This window comes from Onychostruthus taczanowskii, unplaced genomic scaffold (genome assembly GCF_017590055.1).
Source record: "Onychostruthus taczanowskii isolate IOZ18803 unplaced genomic scaffold, ASM1759005v1 scaffold51, whole genome shotgun sequence".
In the NCBI taxonomy this organism is placed as follows: Eukaryota; Metazoa; Chordata; class Aves; order Passeriformes; family Passeridae; genus Onychostruthus; species Onychostruthus taczanowskii.
Window position 1 is genome coordinate 5868520 of NW_024502680.1, and position 21672 is coordinate 5890191.

The following is a 21672-nucleotide window of genomic DNA, read 5'->3' on the forward strand; positions in this document are numbered from 1 at the left end:
TGCCAGTCACTCCCATGCTATATTTAATGAGATACTTCCAATAAGACTTTGTCTGCACTGAACTGTATTTTCTTCATTATTACCTCTCAAGTTTAAGACCTGGAAGCTACTCCTCTGACATGGATGTCACTGCCTATCCTTACAGTTTAAGATGACCCAAATTTACTAAACTTCCACTACTTAAGGCACCAGCAGAAACAAGACATAGCTACCTCTACTACTCCTCTTGTTTCTAGCCTGTTTCTGTTTGGGACACCTTATATGTGAAAGGAACAACACAAACAAAGCTGGGAATAATCTAGCTCTTATCTTCTCTCACAACTTCCGAACTACTCTGAATACTCTACAATTAATTTTAATTAAAAAGAGCTGTTTGGTGACCCTGACCTTTAATATGCTATCTAGACTTCAGGTGAGTCTTCAGATCTACAGATGAAATGTGCTTGGACTTGATGAAAACTTCTTATGCTGCAGCTGTGGATATTTAAATTTTTTTAAAAACTCCACCAAAATTCCATATCACACACTATAGAGCAATTGCTCCACTAAACATGCACCTGCTAGCTATCATCAGAGAACCACGGAGCTCTACAGTTTTATTTTCCAGGAAAAAGGCAGTAAGAGTACAGGAAAACAAGCATGTGCTGCCCCGCCTGACTCCCCTGTCAGATGGTTCACTCACCTCATTTAGGATGCTCTCCAGCGTTGGAGGGGTATCAACTTGAGGAATGTCAAATTCTTTGTCGTCAATCTGTACATCAGAAACCACAGCCTGAATTTAGGTTGCCTACTCCGCCTTCCAGACCTTAATTAAAGCCACATAAAAAGCAGCTATGCACACACGCCTCTACCAGAAAGGCAGGCAAGAGCTCCGAGGGCAGGCTCACACACAGTTTCACCTGGCTGAGTGGGGATAATATTTCCTTCTTGGAGGCTGTGTGAGACTTATTTCCAGAAACAGTCATAGAATGCTTCAGATGTTTTGAGAATAAATACGCTATTGCACTATAAAGGGTTTTGCAGCAAGAGTGAAATTAAATGACTGACTCTGTACCTGCTACATAAGGCACCCGCCATACAGAACTTTGGCGGTTGTCGGGGTGTTTTCCTATATACGCTGAAGCAAGCGAAATTTCTGTAAATGACAGTGACAATGCCCCGTGCCACCATGCAGGAACTGGCACAGATCAGCCTGGGACGGCCCCGCCGACCCTCCCTCACAGGAGCGCGGAGGGAGCCGCCGACCCTCCCTCCCTCACGGGGGCCTGTGTGCGGGCTCCGACCGTCCCTCGCGGTGTCCCAGGGCCCCTCCGACCCTCCCTCGGCGGACCCTCGGCCCTGCGGGAAGCGCCCGGGCAGGCACGGCCCCCGCGGCCCGGCCGTGCCGCCTCCGCAGCGGTTCGGGACGCACCAGCTCGCTGCGAGAGTCCAGCTCACGGTCGAGCTCCGCCACGCTCAGCCGGTGCGCGGACGGCTCCGGGCACGGCTCGGCCTCCGCTGGCTCTAGGGCCGCGGCCATGGCCGGGCCGGCTCTGCCGGGACTCGAACCCGCGCCCCGAGCCTCCTCCCCACGCAGCCGCAGCGCAGCGGGGCCGCCCCCGCGGTAGCCTTAAAGGGGCCGCGCACCGCCGGCGGGGACCGGGGGACATCGAGGGACACCAAGGACACGGAACCGGCGCTGCTGCCGCAGGAAAATCTTGTATTTATTGAAAAAGCTCACATCTGCTCCACGACTGCGGTTGTCATCCCGGACCCGATGGGTGCGTCAGCCTCCGAGGGAAGAAAATGAACAAAATTAACAATAGGCGCAGAAAGGAGAGGCAGAGACCAACATCCCTCACGCCCCTTCATCCCATGGGGCTTCAGCTAAAGCCAGGAGGGATTTGCTTCGATTCCCAATATTCTGGAGCCTAAGACTTGGCGTGCACAGGGCCAGGATGCAGCATTGTCCCAGCAAAGCCAAGAAAAAAATGTCCCTTTTAGGAGAAGATGCAAAACCTTTGGGAATTCGTGGCCAATTTTAGACCAGGCAGGAGATGGTGTAGGCAGGTTTGGAGCCCAAGCATTTGTGTTTTCTTTTAAAAACCACTTGGAAACAGAAAGCCATGTGCAGTCTCCAAGAGCCCTTGGCAGCCAGAAGGAAAGGGGGGGGGGGGGGCACAAATGTAAGATAAAACACATTGGAAAGACAAATACCCCCGGTTTCACAATGCCAGACATCCAAACTATGCTGGGCTCTTGTTTGTGTTTCAAGGTGACTCTCCCCATGTGCCCAGGTGGAAGAATGACCCCTCTGGTGTCCCAGCAGCAGCTGGATCCCTGCTGGGGGTTTCAGCTTTTAAGGTTCCAACTCAAGGCACAGAGAACATCCCACAGCTGTGCCTTGCCTTACCTGTTAGTCCTCCCCGTTGTTCCTCCTGAAGGGGAGCTGTGTTTCCCTGCTCTCTGGAGAAGGCTCTGTCTGGCACCTAGCAGCAAGAGCACATGGATGGGACAGGAACATCCCACACCTACCCTCCAGGTGAGCCAGTGCCAGGCAGGGCCCCACGTCCCAGCTCCCCCTGAGCAGGAACAGCCCTCCTGCTGTCCCGGGCCAGGTCAGCTCAGCAGGGACAGGAGAGGATCTGCCAGTCCAGGGTCACCTGCTGAGCTCTCAGCCAGTGCACAGCAAGAGCTGGGGGAAAAGCATTCCCAGGAACAGGCCAGCAACATCAGCAGAGAGCTGCAGGCTTTAGAGATGCCTTGGGAGCAGCAGATAACACGTAAGTAAGAGAGTATTGCTCCTCAGAAGTCATTACTTTAGACCACAAAGGCAGTGCCTGTGGTAGTGCCTTAGGAGTTTGGCTGGGCAGGGAAGAGGATTTTTGCAAGGAAGTGGCTCAGCTTTAGAGCTATGCTGGCCCTATGCTCTCCTCTTGCATGCACATCTACAGGTGTTTGAAGCTTCAGTGACCCATTACCAGCACAGGCTCTGCTCCATGGAAACCCTTCCTTTCCCCTGCCAGCTGTTTCAGGATGGTCTTCTGCAGCAATGGTGCATCTGCTCCTCTTACAACAGCCACTAATTCGCCTCCCTGGAAGGTGTGGAAAGCAAATCAGTCAGCAAGTGCTCAGGTTGTGTTCTCTGGGCTCTGGAATTCCCCACAGCAGCATATCACCCACACTCTATGTACCAGGCCCTCCTCCCCTCAGAGCTGCTCTGCCTCACAGCAAGAGGGAAACCTTGGAACAACCTGCTTTGTGCCTCCTCATCAATCTCAGGATGAAGCAATGCAGATTGTGAGAGGAGTGAGATCCTGCAGAAGCAGCAGGCTGAACCTGAAGGCTCCACAGGGCAGCACACTGGCTGTATATTCTTATCTGCACAGCATTTGATTACCAGCAGATACAGAGCAAATAAAATTGTCCCATAACACATTAAAGAAATAAAACATCCTCCCCAAAGGACCACTGTTCCCACCAGCAGGTCATATTTATTGCTGTGCAACCACTGGGAAAGCATTTTCACTCACTGTATAAAAGAGAAAGACAGGCTCACATTGTCCTCTGTATTTTTCCAGAGCATCAATGGAATCAACTTCAGCCTAAAAGGAATGTAAAACGAAATAGGTGTTTCTAGAAAAGCATTTCTGCTCCAGGGGGATGCACACACAAGTGCCTGGACTCAGACACCCTCAGCTGGCTGGTAGTCATCCCCCACACAGAGGAAAACACCTCTGGGTCCCAGACCTAGGGGACAAAATGACACTGGTCAGAACTAAAGGCACAGCCAGCTCACAGCTCAGATCCAGAGCCTGAGAAGCAGGTAAATGTCACTGCAGGAGCTGGAGCTGCACTCCTGTGGGACAGGGATCTCTATTCCCAGCAGCTTGCCTGGGTGAGTTCCAGAGAAAAAGCCTGAGAAGTGAATTCAGATCTCCTGCCCATGAGGCTGAGAAGTGCCAGGAGGAACTGCAGTGGCAGCAGAGACAGGAGGCTGAGCCATGAGAAACTTCACTGCCCTCAGCTCTGTCCTCAGTCCAGAGCTGCCCCCAGTCAGGAAAGGCACCAGAACACAGTCACCACATGGCTGAGGCAGGGAGGGACTTGTGAAGGGCTCCAGTCCCAGACCTGCCCAGAGCAGGGCAGGGCTGCTCTCAGTGACACAGGACGTTGCTCAAGGCTGTCAGTTTTGAGCTTTTCCAATAATCAGCTCTGCACAGCACTCTGGGAACTTGTCCCAATGTCCTACACTCCCACCTGAATACCAATTTACCTGGCCTTTCCCTGCTGCAGTTTATCCCATTATCTCATGTCCTGCTGCTGTGTTTCCCTGACAAACATCAGTCTCTGCCTTCTCCATCCTCCCCCCACTGGACATCTGTCCCTTTTCCTCTCCAGGGTGACCAAATCCAGCTCCTTCAGCCTCTCCTGTACATCAGAGGCAATGTGTTAATGGCTCTGTCTAATGTAACTTGCTTAAGTAGAAATCTGGAAAGCATAGAGCAGTTGAAGCCTGAAAATCCTTAATTATGTGAATTCTTATAGATATACCCAAGCCCCTGTATGTGGCAGCTTCACTCCCAGCAGCTGCAACTCCTGCACTGCCATGATTTGGGCTAAATATTGGAAAGAAAAGTGATTTCAGCCCTTAGACCTCAGCTGATTTCAGAGTACTGGGTATTTCAAGCAGTGCCAAGTGAGATCTTACCACAGCAAAGTGCAGGAGATTACTGCCAACTTCATTCTCGATTTTTTGGAACAGATTCACTACTGGTTTGCATGGGCCACACCAGGCTTGAAACACATCAACGACTGCAAGCAGGAAAATGGGTCAGAACGAGGCACAGATGGGTCAGTTGAGACACAGACCAATAGACCGGTGCTAGAAGGGCTGCATTCAGCTCTGAACTGGAAACCCTTGCAAGGTTTGAAATGCTGATCAGAGAACAGAATTACATTACAAAATAGCAAGCTAAGAATGATGTGGAGGAGTCTTAAGTAGAAACATGGACATGGCTGTGACCTTGGAGATAGCAGATGTCCCAGGGCAAACTGCTGCACAGAGGTAGAGCATATGAGGTTTTCCCAAGAGGAAAACCTTGGGAGCCAGGGCTGTTTCTTGTGCTGGGGACAGTCCTGCTCCAAGCAATGGAGACTGGACCAGCACTGCTTGGATTGCAAGATGACTGTCCCATCATGCAACCTCCTTGCTGGTCTCAACTTGGTTAGAATATTTTTTTCTTCCATTCAGGGTAAGGGGAATGGGGAGACTGACTAAACATCCTTAACACTAGTAATTCCTAACAGTCCTGGCATCCTTTCAACACAGAACAAGAGCAACTCAGTGTGCTGACCAAACCTTACCAATGAGTCCTTTGAGACACAGCACTTCTTCCCAAAGCTCCTGGCTAGTAATGTTAATCTGTGTGGAAAATTGAAAAATACAGTAAAAGCCACAGTAATTCATCAGGTACTACCCTGTTGCTGAAACATATTGACAAATCACTCCAGAGGGACACACCTGCCTGTAGAGGCATTACCTGAGCACTCAGGAAACTCCTCTGACTGTGGTTCTCTCACCTCTGACCAGCTGATCAGGACGTCTCACAAGATCCAAGGAAAGGCAGAGGGAAAGAGCAGCAGCATCCAGCCAAGGGCAAGTCCTCTCCTGTTTAGTGGCACTGCTGGAACAGTGATTGCCTGGGGATGCCAGACTCAGTTTGCAGAGGGTTGTTCTGGGGCTTGGCTGGGGGCCCCAGACTGGGATCCCAGACCCACAGCCCCTTGTCAGGGTCTCCATCTGCCTGCCCAGGGTTCCAGATGAACCACACCTTATTCAGGCCCAGTCCTCACAGGGTTTATGAACCACCTGATTCTCCAGCAGCAGTTTCTCACCTTGCCTGCACACAAACTCTACTATTTGACATGTTTCAGCCTTGATAAACTAAACTAGTAAATACACAATTTCCATGATGTGTGGGCATTAGAGGGTGGTCTGAACCCAGCATGTCCTTACCTGAATTCCCAGCTGTTACCTAAAGACTTCTAAAGCACAGTGAGCAGAGAACACAAAGTTCTAGGCTGAGAGGGGCCTGTGGAGTCCTTCATCTAATCTCCTGCACAAAACTCAGCATTAGATCAGCTTGCTCAGGGACTGACCCTGTCAAGGATGCCCTAGACCATTCCACACACAGCACCACCCCCTCTATTATCCCATACTCCCAATACTGTTATTAGAAAGGATATAATCCTTCACATTTTCCCCATCTTACAGGACTTGTCCTTCAGGATGTACTGAGAAAAACACAGCAAATTAAAATAAAAAAGGCTTCTGGAGAAATGCAAGACTTGGTTTTGTTCATCCTGAACAATGAAGATTCCTGATTCCTTCCTCAGTGGGCATCATCAACCCCAGCTACATTGAGACTGCAGTGGAAAGACAGTAAGTTGCATCAAGGCCAGCTATTTCACACTAATTAACACAAATGGGCATTAAAGGGCTGCTAAAATCTCACAGCCACGAATTCCAAGGGTGGAAACTCCAGTGCAAATGAAATGCCCTCTCTCTCACAGGTGTTCAGAGCTGTGTCACTGGGGGTCACACTGGGCAGTTTCTCCAGGGCCTTGTCTCACTCAGGGAACAGGGAGCTGTTCCCTGGACACCTCTGTTTATTTGCCTGTTCAGCACATAACCCCAAGCTTAGTTTTCTCAGAGAACACCTGCAGAACTACAACATTTAATTATTCCTAGTGCTGGGACCACCCTCAGAGTGTTTCACAGAATGCTAACGAGTCTAAATGATTTATGACAGTATTTTGTGATAATGAATTTGGCCATAAGTTCAAATGCTGGAGTTAAGTACTGCTGGTACTCTCCAAGGCTTTGCTAATTTGGATGTCCTGAGGCTGCTTGGACTTGGCTTTAACAAAACCAGATCCTTTCCAGGATATCCCCTCATGTCCTACACAAGTTCAGCTTTCACCTGCAGATGTAAAAAATCCCAGATGTGCATATGTAGACCCAGATTTCCCTTCACTGCCAAAGGGGCACGGTCTAGTTGATGTCAAGTTCCCCATCCCACAGGAACACAGCTGGACAAGCAGCAACAGAAAATATTCCTACCTTCATAAAGTGCCCCTCTTTCCTTGTTACACATGTTCATATTTCCCGTTTAAACAGTGAAGAAACAAGGTCATAGAGCCCATAATATCTTTCATTATTTTTCTCTTGTGAAGACTGAACTGCTCTCAAAATTTGAAGCAGACCTGCAGAACCCATTTTTGGTTACCAATGTTTTTGTATTGTGAACTGCTCTTAGAACCCCTCTTCTCCCCATACAGTAGTTATAAAGCATCACTAGGTCACCTGTGCAGTGTAAACAAGAAAAATTCCTCTACACATCACTGTGGAATAGATTGTTCAGCCTTTGAATCTTTCTTGTACCTTCTAGCTTTCCTACCTTTACAGCAATCTTCCTCAATTCATGACCTGCTCAGAAATGTCCAGTAACTCTTGCCATGCAGGACATGTGCCAACCCCACACAAACTCCTAAACGTCCTCTGAGCTATTACCTCACAAAACAGAGGTATTTGGACTCTGACAGCAGCCAAACCTGTGCTAGGCCCCAACAGCCCCAAAGACAACCTGCAGCCCTGCAGCAGCTCCCTCTGCACCCCACAGCCCTGACTGGGGACACATGTGACCTGCCAGGTCCTCCCACGTGTCCCACCTGCCTCCAGAACGCCTCTTCCCCACAAGGACCTCACAGTGGGGCTTTGCCAGCAGAATTTGATATCCTGAGACTGAATAACATCCTTTGCAACTTACTGAGCCTTTACATGGTCTGCTAAAGTCCTGGCCACTACTGACCTGCAGCACCACCTCCTTTTTCTTTGCAGCCATCCTTCTGCAGAACAGGGTCCTCTGAGCAGCTGTCCCAAGCACAAAGCGCTACAGATGGCTTCTAATCACCTGGATCCAAGTGCTGGCCAACCTGCACCACAGAGAGAGCTTTTCACCTGCCTCTGCTGCTCCAGCCTGGATGCAGCACCCACAGCAGTGCTGCAGTGCCCCAAACCTGGACTCACCTTTGCTCACACCTCCCCCAAGAGCCGAGGTGCTGCTGCGTGGCCTTAACTGCAGCTCCCTTCCAGAGCCTTGTGCAGCAGCTGGCAGGACTCCAAGGCTGCCATGGCAGCGCTGGCATCGCCACGGCAGTGTCAGGTCAGCCCAGCCCAGCCCAGCCCGCTCCCTCCCCCGGCCAGTGCCGGCTACAGCGCAAGTTCAGCTCCAACTCCCCTGGGACTCCTGGAGCAGAGCTGCAGTGGAGCCTTTCTGCCTCCTGTGCCTGCCTCACCTGCCTGGCACCCCCAGACCAACACTCACCCTCCACTCCAGTCTTCCCACCTCTCTCCGAAACTGGGGGCTCAAAGCAAGGCATGGGATCCAGGCATGCCCTCACAGCACTGAGCAAGGGTGCCCCCCTCCAAACAAACTCAGTTTGTGGAGGTTTGTGGTTTTCTTTTCCTCTCTGCAGTGAGAGCAGTGCCAGTGGCCAGTACCCCTGGCGATGCCCTTCAGGCAGGGCTGCTGCTCTTATCAATCCCTTCCCACACCTGGGCACACTGGGCTGCAGGGGCACACCTTGGAGCTGCTTCTTGTCACACAGCACACGATGCCTGCTGCCCTGGTCCTGCAGCTGCTCACTGTCCTCCTGGCTGAGGATTCAGGTTTTGGTTCATCAAGGCCCCCAGAATGTCTCTTTTTGTGGCAATCAGCCTGCAGAAAAGCCCTGACGATTTTGACCACCACTTGCAAACTGACAGCTCTTGTGCTTATATTTCAGGATTACCAAAGAAAGCCCTTTTAAAGCCATTTTCTACTCTGCAAAAACCTAATCTCAGGCACCTCAATTATTCGTCTGCCTGCTGTGTCACTGCTTCAGCAGTTTTGTGGAGGCACAGCATCCACAGCAATGGGTAAAGTCTGTAAAAATAAATTTTAAAAAGTATGAGATGCTTGCCTTTAGAATATCCTGGCACAAGCTGCTTTACACAGGTTACTTCGCTTATTTCACTGCCACAATGCAAATCTGTGACTGGAAGAACAGCCACAAGATGTTTTATTTTATTTTCTGTGTGAGAAAGACAGTCCAAACATGGAATGAAAGTGGTGGGGAGAGCCAAGGGTACCACTGTCTGACAGCTGGTGTCCCAAATGCCCTGCTCAACTTCACTCTGTGGCAATGTGTAACCTCTGAAAGGACTCCCATCACTAGACCCATGTATGAAGAGAGGACATACTTATCAACATCCATCAGAATGGCTTTTCAGCAGAGAAATGGCCCAAGAACAGCAGAAATCCTGGTGAGTCATATGATGTCCAGACAAACTTTGCTTTGGTTCTGTACGCAATCCTGGAATTCACAAGCTGCTGCTACCTCATTAAGTTGGGAAAGCTCTGGGTGACCAGGAAAGTCTGTCCCACTGTGAATCTCAGGCTGTAGAGAAGTTGACACAGAAAACTCATTTCTTCAGGAAGCTGAGAAAAATCTAGATGTTCTGGTAAAGTTCTTTTTATTTACAGTATTCTTCTTTTTGTACATACCTATAGCAACATCAAAAATTATTCACAAAGTTTAACTGAATGTAAAAATGCTCTCATCCAACAGTTTGTCCTCTCTATACCTGTTGAAAATGTCAACTGTTCTCATGCAGCAACAAGATTGTCTGAGCATTGGTTTTTAGTTTTTCTGGCAGAATTTTAGGAAGCCACCTCAAAACTTATACAGAGATACTTTTACTCACCTTTTTTCTCAACACCTGTAGGCACCAAAGTTCTATAGAATCAAACTCACATTTGCTTTTAGAAACATGAGTTGGGGAAGGATGAGAAGAGATACAGAAGAACTCGAGCTCCTAAACACAGACAGGAGTGCAAATGGAGCAGGGAGATGCCCACTGGACAGTTTTGCATTGACAATACCTGCCTTAGAACTTTTTTCTCAGTTCAAGCAAAAGTATATTTGATTGAATTTTATAATCAAGTCTTTGCTTTTGAGGTACTGAGATTTAACAAGTTCTCACATATTTTTACTTTCCCTTTTGTTCAACCCCCAAAGTCCATCATGAAACATGTGCAGAAGGACATTAAAAACTGTCAGTCACTTACTGCAATGCCTGGGGGAAAAGTGTCAGGTGCTCACTTTTATTTGTCTTTGAGAGTGGAAGAAGTTACATGAAATGCAGATATTCTCCTTTGCAACCAAGTGATAACAGTTATCTGATATACAGCACATTCAAATTCCAGGCCAAACTGTGGTCACATTTTCTGACACAAAGAGTTACCTTGGAAAAAAAGTAAGGCTGTCATCACAATTTGACCTTCTGATTAGAAAGAAAAGATTTAGATAATTATCAAAATTGGTTAGCAAAGTTACAGACTTCTCTTCTTGCTGCAGCCTTCCTGAAGCTCAGTGTAAGAGAAGAAGGATTTGGTTTAAGACATTGTCTGCAAACTCTAGTGCCTGTTAGTGCTACGTAAATACAGTGTCTGGAGAGTCTGACTATGGACTATGGTCTAAACTGAAACCAGAAAGCAGGCCTGGGCAGACAGTCAGAACCCTGAACTGCCTGAGGAGACTGGGAAGCCACTGGGCTCTGCCATTCCAGCCTGACCTCACACAGTCCCCTTCACTTGCACTCATGTTTCCCCCTGCCCTTGCAGGCACCATTTCAGGAACATCTGGACAGTGCAGGCTTCTGGATGCAGTCACACCCCACCAATTATCCAGCAATCTAAATCCATGCATGTGTGTATAGCTGCATATATACAGAAAATCTGGAGCAATGTTACTGAGTATAAAACAAGACAGAACCCCCAGTTTTTCCATCCCTTCCCCAACTTAATGCACCCAGTTGATCATTTGTGGAAATAATTTGGAAGTCACTTTAAGTATTTGTGAAGATAAAGGATGCAAAACAAAAGCAATCCCTTAATCCTGCTTGCCAGCCCTTCTGGAAGGTATAACTTCTGCAACACACTGTTTGCTCCACTGATATCAGTGATCAGCAAATCCTTCTGACCATGAATAAGCCAATCCTTCAGCAATTAGCTGAGCAAGTTCCTGGCTGACAAAGCAAGAGCTTAGTCCTGCTGATCTTGCAGCCACCTGCTTCTTTCTGAAAAGCATCAGTCATGCTAACCTGAAGTACGAGCTTGTTTTCTAAAAATGTAAAGAAACCCAAACCCAATCCAGCTGGCCCATTCCATGGATTTGAGCATGTCATCGATACCAGGTGACCTTGTATTGTGGCAGAGAACTCCTGGACCTTGTCAGTACAGAATGTGCTGCTTGGAATTTGGAGTCTATTGTCTCCCTCTATTTTTCTCTTTAAAAACGAAGTATAATGTAAGTTAAGCTGAAGTTCAGAAATGCATATATTTTACTTAAAAACATTCATCTCTTCAAAATTCAAAATAAACTTTATGGGATACAACAGTTTGGTTTTTTTTTTAAATAACATTTCATTCAAACGGTATATAATTCATTGAAGTATTCGTACAGCAAACAATGGTTAACCCTTGAAAACCTGTAGAAAAAGATTTTCACACAAAAAAAAAGGAAAACCAAAAGTGAGGTCTCACACCCACACACTCAGCCCAGCACACACACGCACTCAAGCGCCCACGCACCCACACAAGGCTGCAGCAAAAGCAGAGAATTGGAGGCCCAAAAGGAAAACGATGACTGATTGTTCTATCTGAGAGTCCAGGTAGCTCAGGAAAAAAAACCCAAAAAACCAAAACAACCCCCCACCCCGAGTCCTCTGAGTAAAGAAACTACCTCAAGAAAATTCTCAAGTGCACTGGAGACCTGATCATTCGAACTGTTTCTGCAAAGCAGCTCCCTGCACCTGAGAAAAATGCAGCCCAAGGTGACTTGTGCAAATATAAGGAGTCAGGAGTATCTCCTGCTATTCCTTAAGTAGACATGAGGGGTGTCCATAGATTCAATTAGTCTTTGATCATGCAAGGTACTGCTGGAGTGCTGTCTTCGCCCTGCAAGAAAGAACAACCCATTAATTACAGAAATCTGGCTTCTTCAGCAGCAGCAGCTTCATGGGCAGGCTCAGAGTGTGCAGAGAGGGAGGGAGGATGGCCAAGGAAAAGGCTCCCTCACTTTGGAAGGATCTGGCCTGTGGTGCAGAAATGCTCTGTGGGGGTTGTACTGTTAAAGAATCCACCTGGCATCCAAGGACAACCTGACCCAGCCAAGGACACTGGATCCCAGCACAAACTGAGGCACTCCCAGCATAGTGGGGCTTGGGATGTGTGTTATACACACCTACCAAAATCCCTTAAAGGTAGGCACTGAAGAGAAATTGCTTTCTGCAATACAGGTGTACCATGAAAAGCAGGTCTTTGAGCTGAGAAATCAAGGAGTGTCAACTCAGAATATACTAGAGGCACATTACTCCTATCAGGAATCCTGTAGGAATACTGGCCCCACCAAAAACATACAGTGAGGTGAGAGGGAGGAAGGAGCCAGTCTAATAATGCAATTTATGTAATCTAATATTGCACAACATTTTTGTCAAAGCAAAAACACCTCCCACCAGTCTGGGGTTACAGTTCCATCATCACATGGGCTAATTTTGAGTTTCCTCCCACCTGAAGTGAGACACTTTGCTCTTCCTTTGTCCCCCACAGCTCCCAGCCTGCTACCATGACCTTAATAGACTTTTCCAGGACCTGATACAACTCATCAACACAGAAGATTATTTATTTGTTTCTTCCCAGCTTCCTGCTGTGATCACAAGCCATAATAGCTCATGGGGGACTGGTGTGGCAGCAATGGGATATCAAAATGTTCCTGATGACCATTGTCAGGGCTAATACTCTGGCACAGATTTTAAGATGAGAAGCCCTAACTTTGCTACAAAGATGTCTAAGAACCCTAGAACATCTTTCATAAAACCAAGAATACCAAATTTAATGCATTTTAAAAATAACTGCACAGTTTTGAGTTGTGTTGTCTGTGTGTGACATCTTTCAAAGATCAGCTTTTCTCCTTTGTAGAATAAATATGGGCTGTTGCTAACTGTAGGTGGGATAATTGCAAAAGGTTAACATAAAACCCCAGAAATTGTCAGTAACTTTTGGATTATGTGGATACTAACACAGGTAACAGCACAGGTGTGTGCAAAGTTACTGCTGGGCTTAATTAGTTAAAAATAACTTAATTGAGATGAACAGCTGTGGTGATCTCGTGTTATCTTCATACTCACTTGTCACACAGATTTGGATCTGAGGACTGACTCAGTTTGTGTAGGATATCTACTACTCCCATGTCTCGGAGTTTGTCCTGGCGCTCCTGTGAACCTGCAACAACAACAACAATCCCAGTGCTGGGAGTGGCAGCAGCCCAAGAGTCTGCAGGACAGCAGAGGGGGTGGGAGCAGGAGGGGTAAGGAGCAATGCTAAAACAGGGGTAAGGAGCAATGTCCAGCTACAGCACAGCCATGGAAACACTCCCTCAAGCTCTGCCTGCTTCCCCAGGGAGCTCCAGCTTCTTTTGCTGTATTCTGTGTGCACAGGTTTGGAGGGAAGAACATTGTGAAGGCAAAAGTCTTTATCCTAAGGTATCCTGACTTCAGCTGTTTTATTCTCATCTCTGATCTCACAGGATCTGGATGCAGAGAACATTCCCCTGGAGGTGTTTCTGAGCCTGACTTTTGCCCTCTCCTCCTCTTACATATTCACCTGCGCAGCACCATCCTTCAGCCCCCTCCTGGTAACCTCCCACTCTGCCAGGCCATGACTTCTCACCGAATGCCTTATCCACTGCTCCCACATCCACCCACAAGTCCTTTAGCTGGTTTTGGCCCAAGCTACTCAATCCAACCATACTGTGGAAAACTTCTTTGCCACAAATCCCCTTCTAATGCATTCATTCTCTCCAGTGAACTTGTTCCCTCCAAAAATGAGTTTCCACAGCCCCTTTAAGATCTGAAAGCTCTTACAAGAATTCACTTTCACTCCAATAGTTTAGAGACTTCAGAGAAATGCTACAGGTGAAAACCTCCCCTGTGTCTCTCCAGCTGCTATTTATTGTCACTGTGTCCTTGTGCTCCCCCAAAAAGCTCTCTGCATCCTCCTCAGTGTCTCCTGACCACTGCCACATTCCATACTACACCTATAATGATGTTTCCCATTACACTTGGATCCCACTGCACTGTGCACTGCAAATATTGATTACTATTCAACAAAAGCTTTTTGATCAGGATAGTAACTTGTCTGTGCATTAATAAGGAGGGTTTCTTACCTTCCTCTTCATTCCATATGAGATTAGATATACAGAACATGGCAGCAAGCTGTAGTTTAGCATTTGAATGACTCTAAATATGGAAAAATAGAACTCAAGTTTAGAAGAAGCAACTCAGAAATTCACAGGACTTACACTTTGGCATTCATCATGTAATAAATAAGACAGCAAAGCTGGGATTAATTCTTCTCTACAACTTCTCTCAAACACAGGGCCATAATATGAGGCACTTGAGTAGTGGTCAATCACTTTCTTCCAAATGTTTACTTATATCTTAAAGATATGCCTTTTCCAAGTTCATTAAATGTTTTCCATGTAGATGACATCACTGTAATGTTTTTATAGGAAATAACCCCTGGATTTTCCTTTTAGTCAGTTCTTTTGTACCCCTCTGCCATACAGAACTGCACTTACACCCCACTGGTTATATGGAAATTAAATGCATGGCAGTGAATAACTCTCAAAACAAAATCCTAAAGCACTTTCTGCTTTTCAGTCCTGCAAAAGACCAACACAAATCCTGTAAGAGAAATCCCCCTTACCATGTAGTATTTGATTTTCTGCAGGATGTCATCATTGGTCATAATCAGTTCTTTTGCTGTCGTGCCATCTGCTATATTGGCAAGGATACACAATGTCTGAAAGAGAGAAAAATTGGAAGTTATTTGGCCCCAGATCACATCCCATGACAGCTTCTCTGACAGCTCTGAACTCAGGACAAACAACTCCTTTAATTAGTTTTAATATCTTTAATCTGGAGTTTCCAGCCTGCTCACATCTAGGGCCAATGCCAAGGAGTCACCAGCTGTGGGGAGCAGCCCTGGCCAAAAACATTCATCACCATTTTAAAATGAAGAGCAGCACTCATTAATTCATTGCAAGAAAGAACATTTTAAGTCTCTTATGGAAATCTGCAACATATAGGAAAGAATAAATTCCCTGGAATATAAAGCAATCTGTTCTGTAGCAGTTGCTGGGGGGAAAGGAAAAACAACAAACCCCAACCACTTCTACCTCATTGTTAAGGCCAGGAACAGGAGAGACAGAGGCCTTCCTGCTGATCTGGCAGAGGAGTCATTTCTTTTCAACAAGTCTAATCACAGTTATTACCTGCAGAGGTAACTCCAGCTACTTCTGCAGCTGGTTATTTCTTTCAAATTACAGAAGCCATCCCACAGGATGCCCTTGAAGCACCCTGGCCCACACTGGCACTACTGCACAGAGCTTTGATGGGCACAGCCCCTTCCCTGGCTCTCTCAGCATCATCAGCAGATGCTCCACAAGCTCTTTCCCAAAGAGCTCTGAAAGAACTTGACCATCTTTTCTGGACATTGTGGGAGGACACTGGAGCATGATCAGCACTTGCATGGTGCTTGTGTCTAAGCTGCACTGCACTGTGTCAGCAGCTGCAGAGACTAATTACTTCCAAGCTGCTAATTACATCCTGATGAGGCCGGCAGTGACAGAGACAACCACTGTCCTGCTGCAAGCAGGGGCTCTGGTGTGCAGACAGGTAGTACTGGATCTTGAAATAAGAGCCAGCTGCACCACAGGGACCAAGGAAATGCTCAGTGGATAGAGGCCCCAAACTCCAAAGCCCATATTCAGCCCCAGCTCTTTCCCAGGTATGCTGGTTCTCCTGTGAAATAATTCGGATAGGTGTGGCAAGGTGAATAACCTGTAACAATAAAGGCCATTCCTGTCACCTCAGCTTTAGTAGGAAGAACTATCTAGAAAGACACATGGGATTAATTCTCAGTTGTTTCAGACCCAGACTCCTGCTAGCAGGAGTCTTTGGGCATTTTTTTTTGCTCATTTTGCACTTAAATTGCCAAAGGAAGCCTGTTGGCCTTCAGCCTGTTCTTCCCTGAGCAGGGATTTAGACCAGCTCTACTCCTACACTCATTTCCCATGCTGCTGGCTACCTATGTCCAACCTAAGCCAAAGCAATCCTCTGGCATCTCCCACAGCTCCTTGCTGCCCCCATCCTTCCCCACCACACACCCCGTATGAGGAAGGAACACGGTTCTCCCAACTCCCTGTCTTGTCAGGCACAAGAGTTATCCAGCCAAATCCTGCCCAGCTATCCTCTAACTGCTGCTTTAGCACCCCCACAGCAGCTGTCCTTGTACATTGGCTCCAGGATGCCATTCCCTGCTGGCCATCTCCTCTTTCCCTCTACTTTTCCTCTTGCAGATTGCTTTTTCTTTGAGTTTTAATTTGTCAGGCCAGGTCCCTCCCCACTTTTTACTGGGCTCCTCCAGGATGCTCTTTTCCCTGCTAGAGCTTCTCTTCTATTCCTACTGATTCCTTCCTGCCATGCAATGGCCCCAGTGTAATTCTGCTCTCACATCCCTCCTCTTTGCCAAACCTACATTTGCAAAACCAATCTGAATTCAGTCCAAACAATTTTGTAACAATCCATTAGAAAGAAAAACATACTTGTAGCTACTCAAGTTATTCATCTGACAGATCTCATTAAAATATTTACAGTACATCATAATCCCAAACAAAAATGACATGTTGTGAACAGTAAGCATTCTTTGCTCTCTTATATTTTATTCTGCCAAGACAACACAAAACAGAAAAGGTACCTGCTCTTTGACTTCTATATTGTGCTCCCCTTCCAGAATGAGGGTCACTGCTTGCATGATTTGCTTCCCATGAGTGCTCATTATGTGGTCTATGTGCTGCCAAAGCAAGGATGAAATACATTTAGTGGAACTCCCCAGACAAGGAAGGGACACTCCTGCTTGAATCACTCCAAGTGAGGAGTAGCAACACTGCACACAGAGCTCTGCTCCCAGTCAGCACTCCCAAACCAAGAATTAATCACAGCATAAACACTTCAGAACATTCTTCTTCATGTGGAGCCCTGCTTTTGCCTGAGAGAGCATCATATGGGCCTTGGTGGCGCTTTCCCTGTCACCTGGAGAGGAGACACTGCTGTCACAGCTGCCAGGCTGAGGCCTGAGCCCTGCTGACCCAGGCTCTAAATGTGTGATGCTGAAGTTGGAAACTACCACTTCTCGTCTGATAACCAGGGGGTAATATCAGAGAGGAGTGAGAAAGCTGATGTTTTTTCTTTGGTATTTGCTACTCTTGCAAGGACACTGTGCCCAGATCCAACAGCCACGTTTCCAAAGCCTTAAAGAGGGCAGAGAAATGAGCCAGATGCATTGGTCATTGTCTGGGGAAACTGCCCAAAGTTCACAACTCAAAGGTCACTTCATGACAGACTATGAACACCTACACTAGAATAAAAGAGAAAAGATTAAACAAGATCTACTGGATTAACTGATACCAAACCTCAGGAGTGGCAGCAAACAGGCACCAGAGATGATCATCACACTGCACACTACAATTCTTTTAAGCCTCAGGGATTCTTGTAGGGTTTCTTAAAATTGCTAATAATGGCATTTCATTGGAAAGCTGCTGAATTTCTGGAGTGAGTTTTGGGTAGAGGTTGAAAATGGCTGGTTCTGGCTCTAAAACCTACCACAAGACAGGCACATAGTTCCAGGCAGAGAACACCTTAAGCAACAGTGAGAGCTGTCAGGGTGAATTCAATGAATGACAGGCTATTAAGTATTTTTCCACATTAAGACAGAGCTAATTTTCTATCAAGGTTATTGAGACTCAGTAAGTAAAAATATCAGAAGATTTTTTTTTTTAGTGACCTTTTTCTGGTAGAAACACAGTATGTGATAAATGCACAGAGAGGCTTCATGGGTTTTTTCCCCTCAAAAATGCTGGCTTGCCAAATTTGTGCTACATGTTTTCCCTCTGTTCTTCACAGGGAATTATCCCTTTCCCTTCCTCCATGAATATCTCCTTCTCTCTGTCAAAAACAACTCCAGGGCTTATATTTTCCAACCATTTTATTTCAAGGTGTAAAATGAACGTCTGCATTTTGAGAGTGCACAGTCCCACACCAAATTCACAAAGCCAGTACTACCTATGTAGATGGATAAGAACAGACATATTTCAAGTGCCAAGGAAGAAGAAAGATAGGTATCTTTAAGATCTGCATCTTCCCATACACTGACTCAATGTGCAACCCTCAATGTTTTTTTGGACAGAGAAACTGCTGTGAAAATAATGTTGCTAAGAGCTAAATGCAATGGAATTGAACATTAAATGAAAATGTCTAGCTCTGATAATAATTACAGTGTTTCCATGGATGCAGAGGATTCATTCAAATACTTTATCACACTGATTTGCCCATATGCTTACAGATATTTGAATAAATCCAAGTGGTGTTAAAACAGGAAAATGTCTTGCACAGAAGCACTGGATTGGCTGCTTGTTTGATCAGCTTTCAGAAGGTCTGCTTGCAGCTCTACTTACTGGGCGAGTGGAGAGAAGATTCCTGAGCAGTCCCAAGGTTTTCATCAGAACATTTACATCGGAATCAGAAAGCAACTGAAACAACTGCTCTGTGCTCAGACCTCGCAGGATGTCTGACTTGATCTTCTGTTCCGCTTGAAACGCCATATTCTGAAACAGACACACTTTTTAATGGATTTTTTTACCTGAAAACCTGGGCTTTCACTTTTTTAGCAGACTATTCTCTACAAGAATATATCCTCCCTAAATTAATCTTGCAAAAAGGCTGTAATTTATGAGCAACTGCTACACAGTGAATTCAGTTTTCACATTGTTTTACACCTGACCTGGTTATTACCTGCTTTTATTTTCCCCCTGGCATGCTACTGACACTACTTAACTGCTTCCCTGAATGACCCTGGCAACAAAATTAGTACCAGTACTGAAAAATTTATTTTACTTTATGGACTAATGGATGAAGTGTTCCTACCACCAGGCTGATGCTGTTTTTCTTCCGCAGTTTGGTGGAACAACAGGCCAGATATCAATTATGTCATTGTTACTAACAACTGACAAGTTCTACAAGCTATGTTCCCAAACTTATCAAGGCACACAGTCACAAGTGGTATTTCATTGGGTGTCCTACTCACCATTAAAGCCCAAATGCCGTTCACTCGCAAGGCAAGATTTTCACTCTGGGTTAAACTACATAGAAGTTCTATGGCTCCTGATTCTAAAATAGGCTGAAAGAAGGAGGGAAAAACAGATCTTTACAACACTACTTACAGCACTACTAACTGCATGTATGAAAATACTAAAAATATACTCCTTATATCTTATTCTTGAGCTTACAACACGTCCAGTGCACTCACGTGAACTGGCCATGCCACACCCCATATCCATGACCATTTTACAGTAGGTTTGAGGAAAGAAGCCAGATCAAGGCAGCTGCTTTCTCCTATGTCTGTGTTTGTGGAGACATGGATGCACACACATTTATATGTGTATATACATCACCTCACACTGCTGCTCACACCTCACAAACACTTGACCTGCAGTCAGCTAAAAAAAGCCCCATGGCTGGCCTCATGGCCAGTGAACTGTGCTTGGCATTATTTCAGTTATTTTGCTGTCTCACAGATATGATTGAAACCACCAAGACCAACTGATAATTTGGTAATCCATAGAGCCCTGCAGGATCCCACATACAGCACAATCTTGCAAATATTTTCTGTAATTAAAAAGTATTTTAGACTTGGGGAATTGTTGCACTGCTGTGGAGTGTTGATTTGTGAGTATGATCTGTATGAAATACAGACTCTGCAGAACCAGATATCCTGTACTGTTCATCAGAGAACAATAAAAACACAAGACTCAGCTAAGCCAGCATTTTCAGCATTACAGTAGCAGTAATTCTCTAAGACAATGGATCACATTGCAAATTATCAGTGTGGTTTCTTCTTGTTTATGATCTTTTAAGATAACAGTGTTTTACAAGTAAAAAGGAAATGACAAAACTTCATGTCTACTTCTTTTCTTTAGAGAACAAATTAACTGTCACAGCACTGTAAGCATATGATTTTTTTGTTTCCAAGCCATCAGTGGCACAGCTCTGTAACATCACAGCTCCCTAACATGTCACAAGCAATGGCTGCCAATTATCATGCCTTTATGCTAATTGAACCATTGTGTAATCTCACTTCAGTCCATCCCCTCTCCCTGCTGCTGGCTAAGTACTCACCTCCTTGCTTGGAGAGAATTCCAGAAGAAGATTGCATAGCGTGGAAGATGCTACTACAAGAATTTCATTTGGAGCATTCTGTAAGACCTGCAGGCAGAGGGGAGAGAGAGGAATTCTGTTAGCAAGGTAATGAAGAGATCACTAAAATGGAATACCTGGAATTACGTTGTAGCTGGATATTGCAGACTTCAGGAGGTGCTTCCATGATAGCAGTGCAGACCCAGACTGACACACATCACAGGACAAGCTGGAGCAATGCCTTATTTCACAAAAGCCAGATTTGAGAGCTTTCAGTCCAATTTAGTAGAAATCAGCGGGGACAAGCCCTGCTCTGCAAAGGACACATATGCAAAGCAAGCTCCAGGAGCCTCTTCAACCTCTCTGTACCTCGTACTAAGCACAACACAGCAAATTTCCTAAGGAGCATCTTCTCAGAGGAGCACAGCCTGAGACAAGTTATAGCCCTTTATCTCTGCCTGCATCTCCAGCAACACCAAAACACCAATTCCTGAACCAAATACATTCCTCCCTTGCTCCCTACTGCCAACAACACCTGCTGTGCTCCAGCCATTTCATTTCTGAAAAGTCAATTCAAGCTGACTTCAGGAGATTCCTATGGGTGTCAATACTGCCCAAGCCTTCAAGTGTGCTTGCAGACTTGGTCTGTTCTGCATTTTCAAGGTCTCAAAGATGTTGAAACTGAGAAACTAGTTTATTTATCTGCATTTATGACAGTGACATTACAGGATGAGAGCTTACATATATCTTACACACTTGAATGTCACTTAATCTTGTGAAAATTGCATTATATGATAATGTGTCTTTTCAAAGGCCTTTCTGAGCTCTTTGGTTTCAGCTATAAAATCTGCAATGAGATGTAAGAGGCAGAGAATGACAGGAGAAAACACAGATCCAAATTCTCTTACAGGGCTCACAGACCAAGTCTGAACTGTGCCATCTGAGTCTGACATTAAGGGACATGTTGTCCTTGTAGTGTCCTGTGTGAGCATTGAGAATAATTGAGCTTCACTCACTGATGACAAAAAAAAAAAAAACCAAACAAAAAAAAAAAAAAACCAAAAAAAAAACCAACCCAAAAACAATAATGAAAAAAAGGAAACAAAAAGCCAATCAAAACCAAGCACGCTTGCTGCTGTTGGCTTTTGTTGACTCTCTTAGGAGAAGGCCACAGGATTTTGATTTCTAGGTAATTTGTATCATGATTCTACAGCAAGGCACGCCAACTGAACAGACACCCTATGCTTTTTGAATGGACCAGAGCACTCCAGGCA

General features: G+C 45.8%; 3 protein-coding genes across 9 annotated transcripts in view; all 3 read right to left on the reverse strand.

Annotated features, from left to right (window-relative positions):
* Positions 1-1585, reverse strand: part of VPS8 (VPS8 subunit of CORVET complex) — a 67690-nt gene extending 66105 nt beyond the window's left edge. Inside the window, exons 1-2 of the mRNA XM_041416345.1 lie at positions 1412-1585; positions 683-751 (exon numbers count right to left, since the gene is read on the reverse strand). Coding sequence (XP_041272279.1) covers positions 683-751; positions 1412-1519 — 177 coding nt within the window. The 5' untranslated portion in view covers positions 1520-1585. The remainder of the gene's footprint in view (positions 1-682; positions 752-1411) is intronic.
* Positions 1586-4332: 2747 nt separating this feature from the next.
* On the reverse strand, positions 4333-7966 carry NME9 (NME/NM23 family member 9). Its single transcript, XM_041416346.1, has 3 exons — positions 7854-7966; positions 5347-5404; positions 4333-4794 (listed from the first exon to the last, which is right to left on the reverse strand). The coding sequence occupies exons 1-3, from the start codon at positions 7884-7886 to the stop codon at positions 4631-4633; spliced, it is 255 nt and encodes an 84-aa protein (XP_041272280.1). The 5' UTR covers positions 7887-7966; the 3' UTR covers positions 4333-4630.
* A 1576-nt stretch (positions 7967-9542) lies between these two features.
* ARMC8 (armadillo repeat containing 8) overlaps positions 9543-21672 on the reverse strand; it is a 62889-nt gene continuing 50759 nt past the window's right edge. For all 7 annotated transcript variants that reach the window (XM_041416276.1, XM_041416275.1, XM_041416273.1 and 4 more), the window contains 8 exons: positions 20381-20467; positions 19290-19382; positions 18661-18810; positions 16905-17000; positions 14853-14948; positions 14311-14383; positions 13274-13367; positions 9543-12044 (listed from right to left, as the gene is read on the reverse strand). In XM_041416276.1, the coding sequence (XP_041272210.1) occupies positions 12011-12044; positions 13274-13367; positions 14311-14383; positions 14853-14948; positions 16905-17000; positions 18661-18810; positions 19290-19382; positions 20381-20467 (723 nt within the window). In that variant the 3' untranslated portion in view covers positions 9543-12010. The remainder of the gene's footprint in view (positions 12045-13273; positions 13368-14310; positions 14384-14852; positions 14949-16904; positions 17001-18660; positions 18811-19289; positions 19383-20380; positions 20468-21672) is intronic.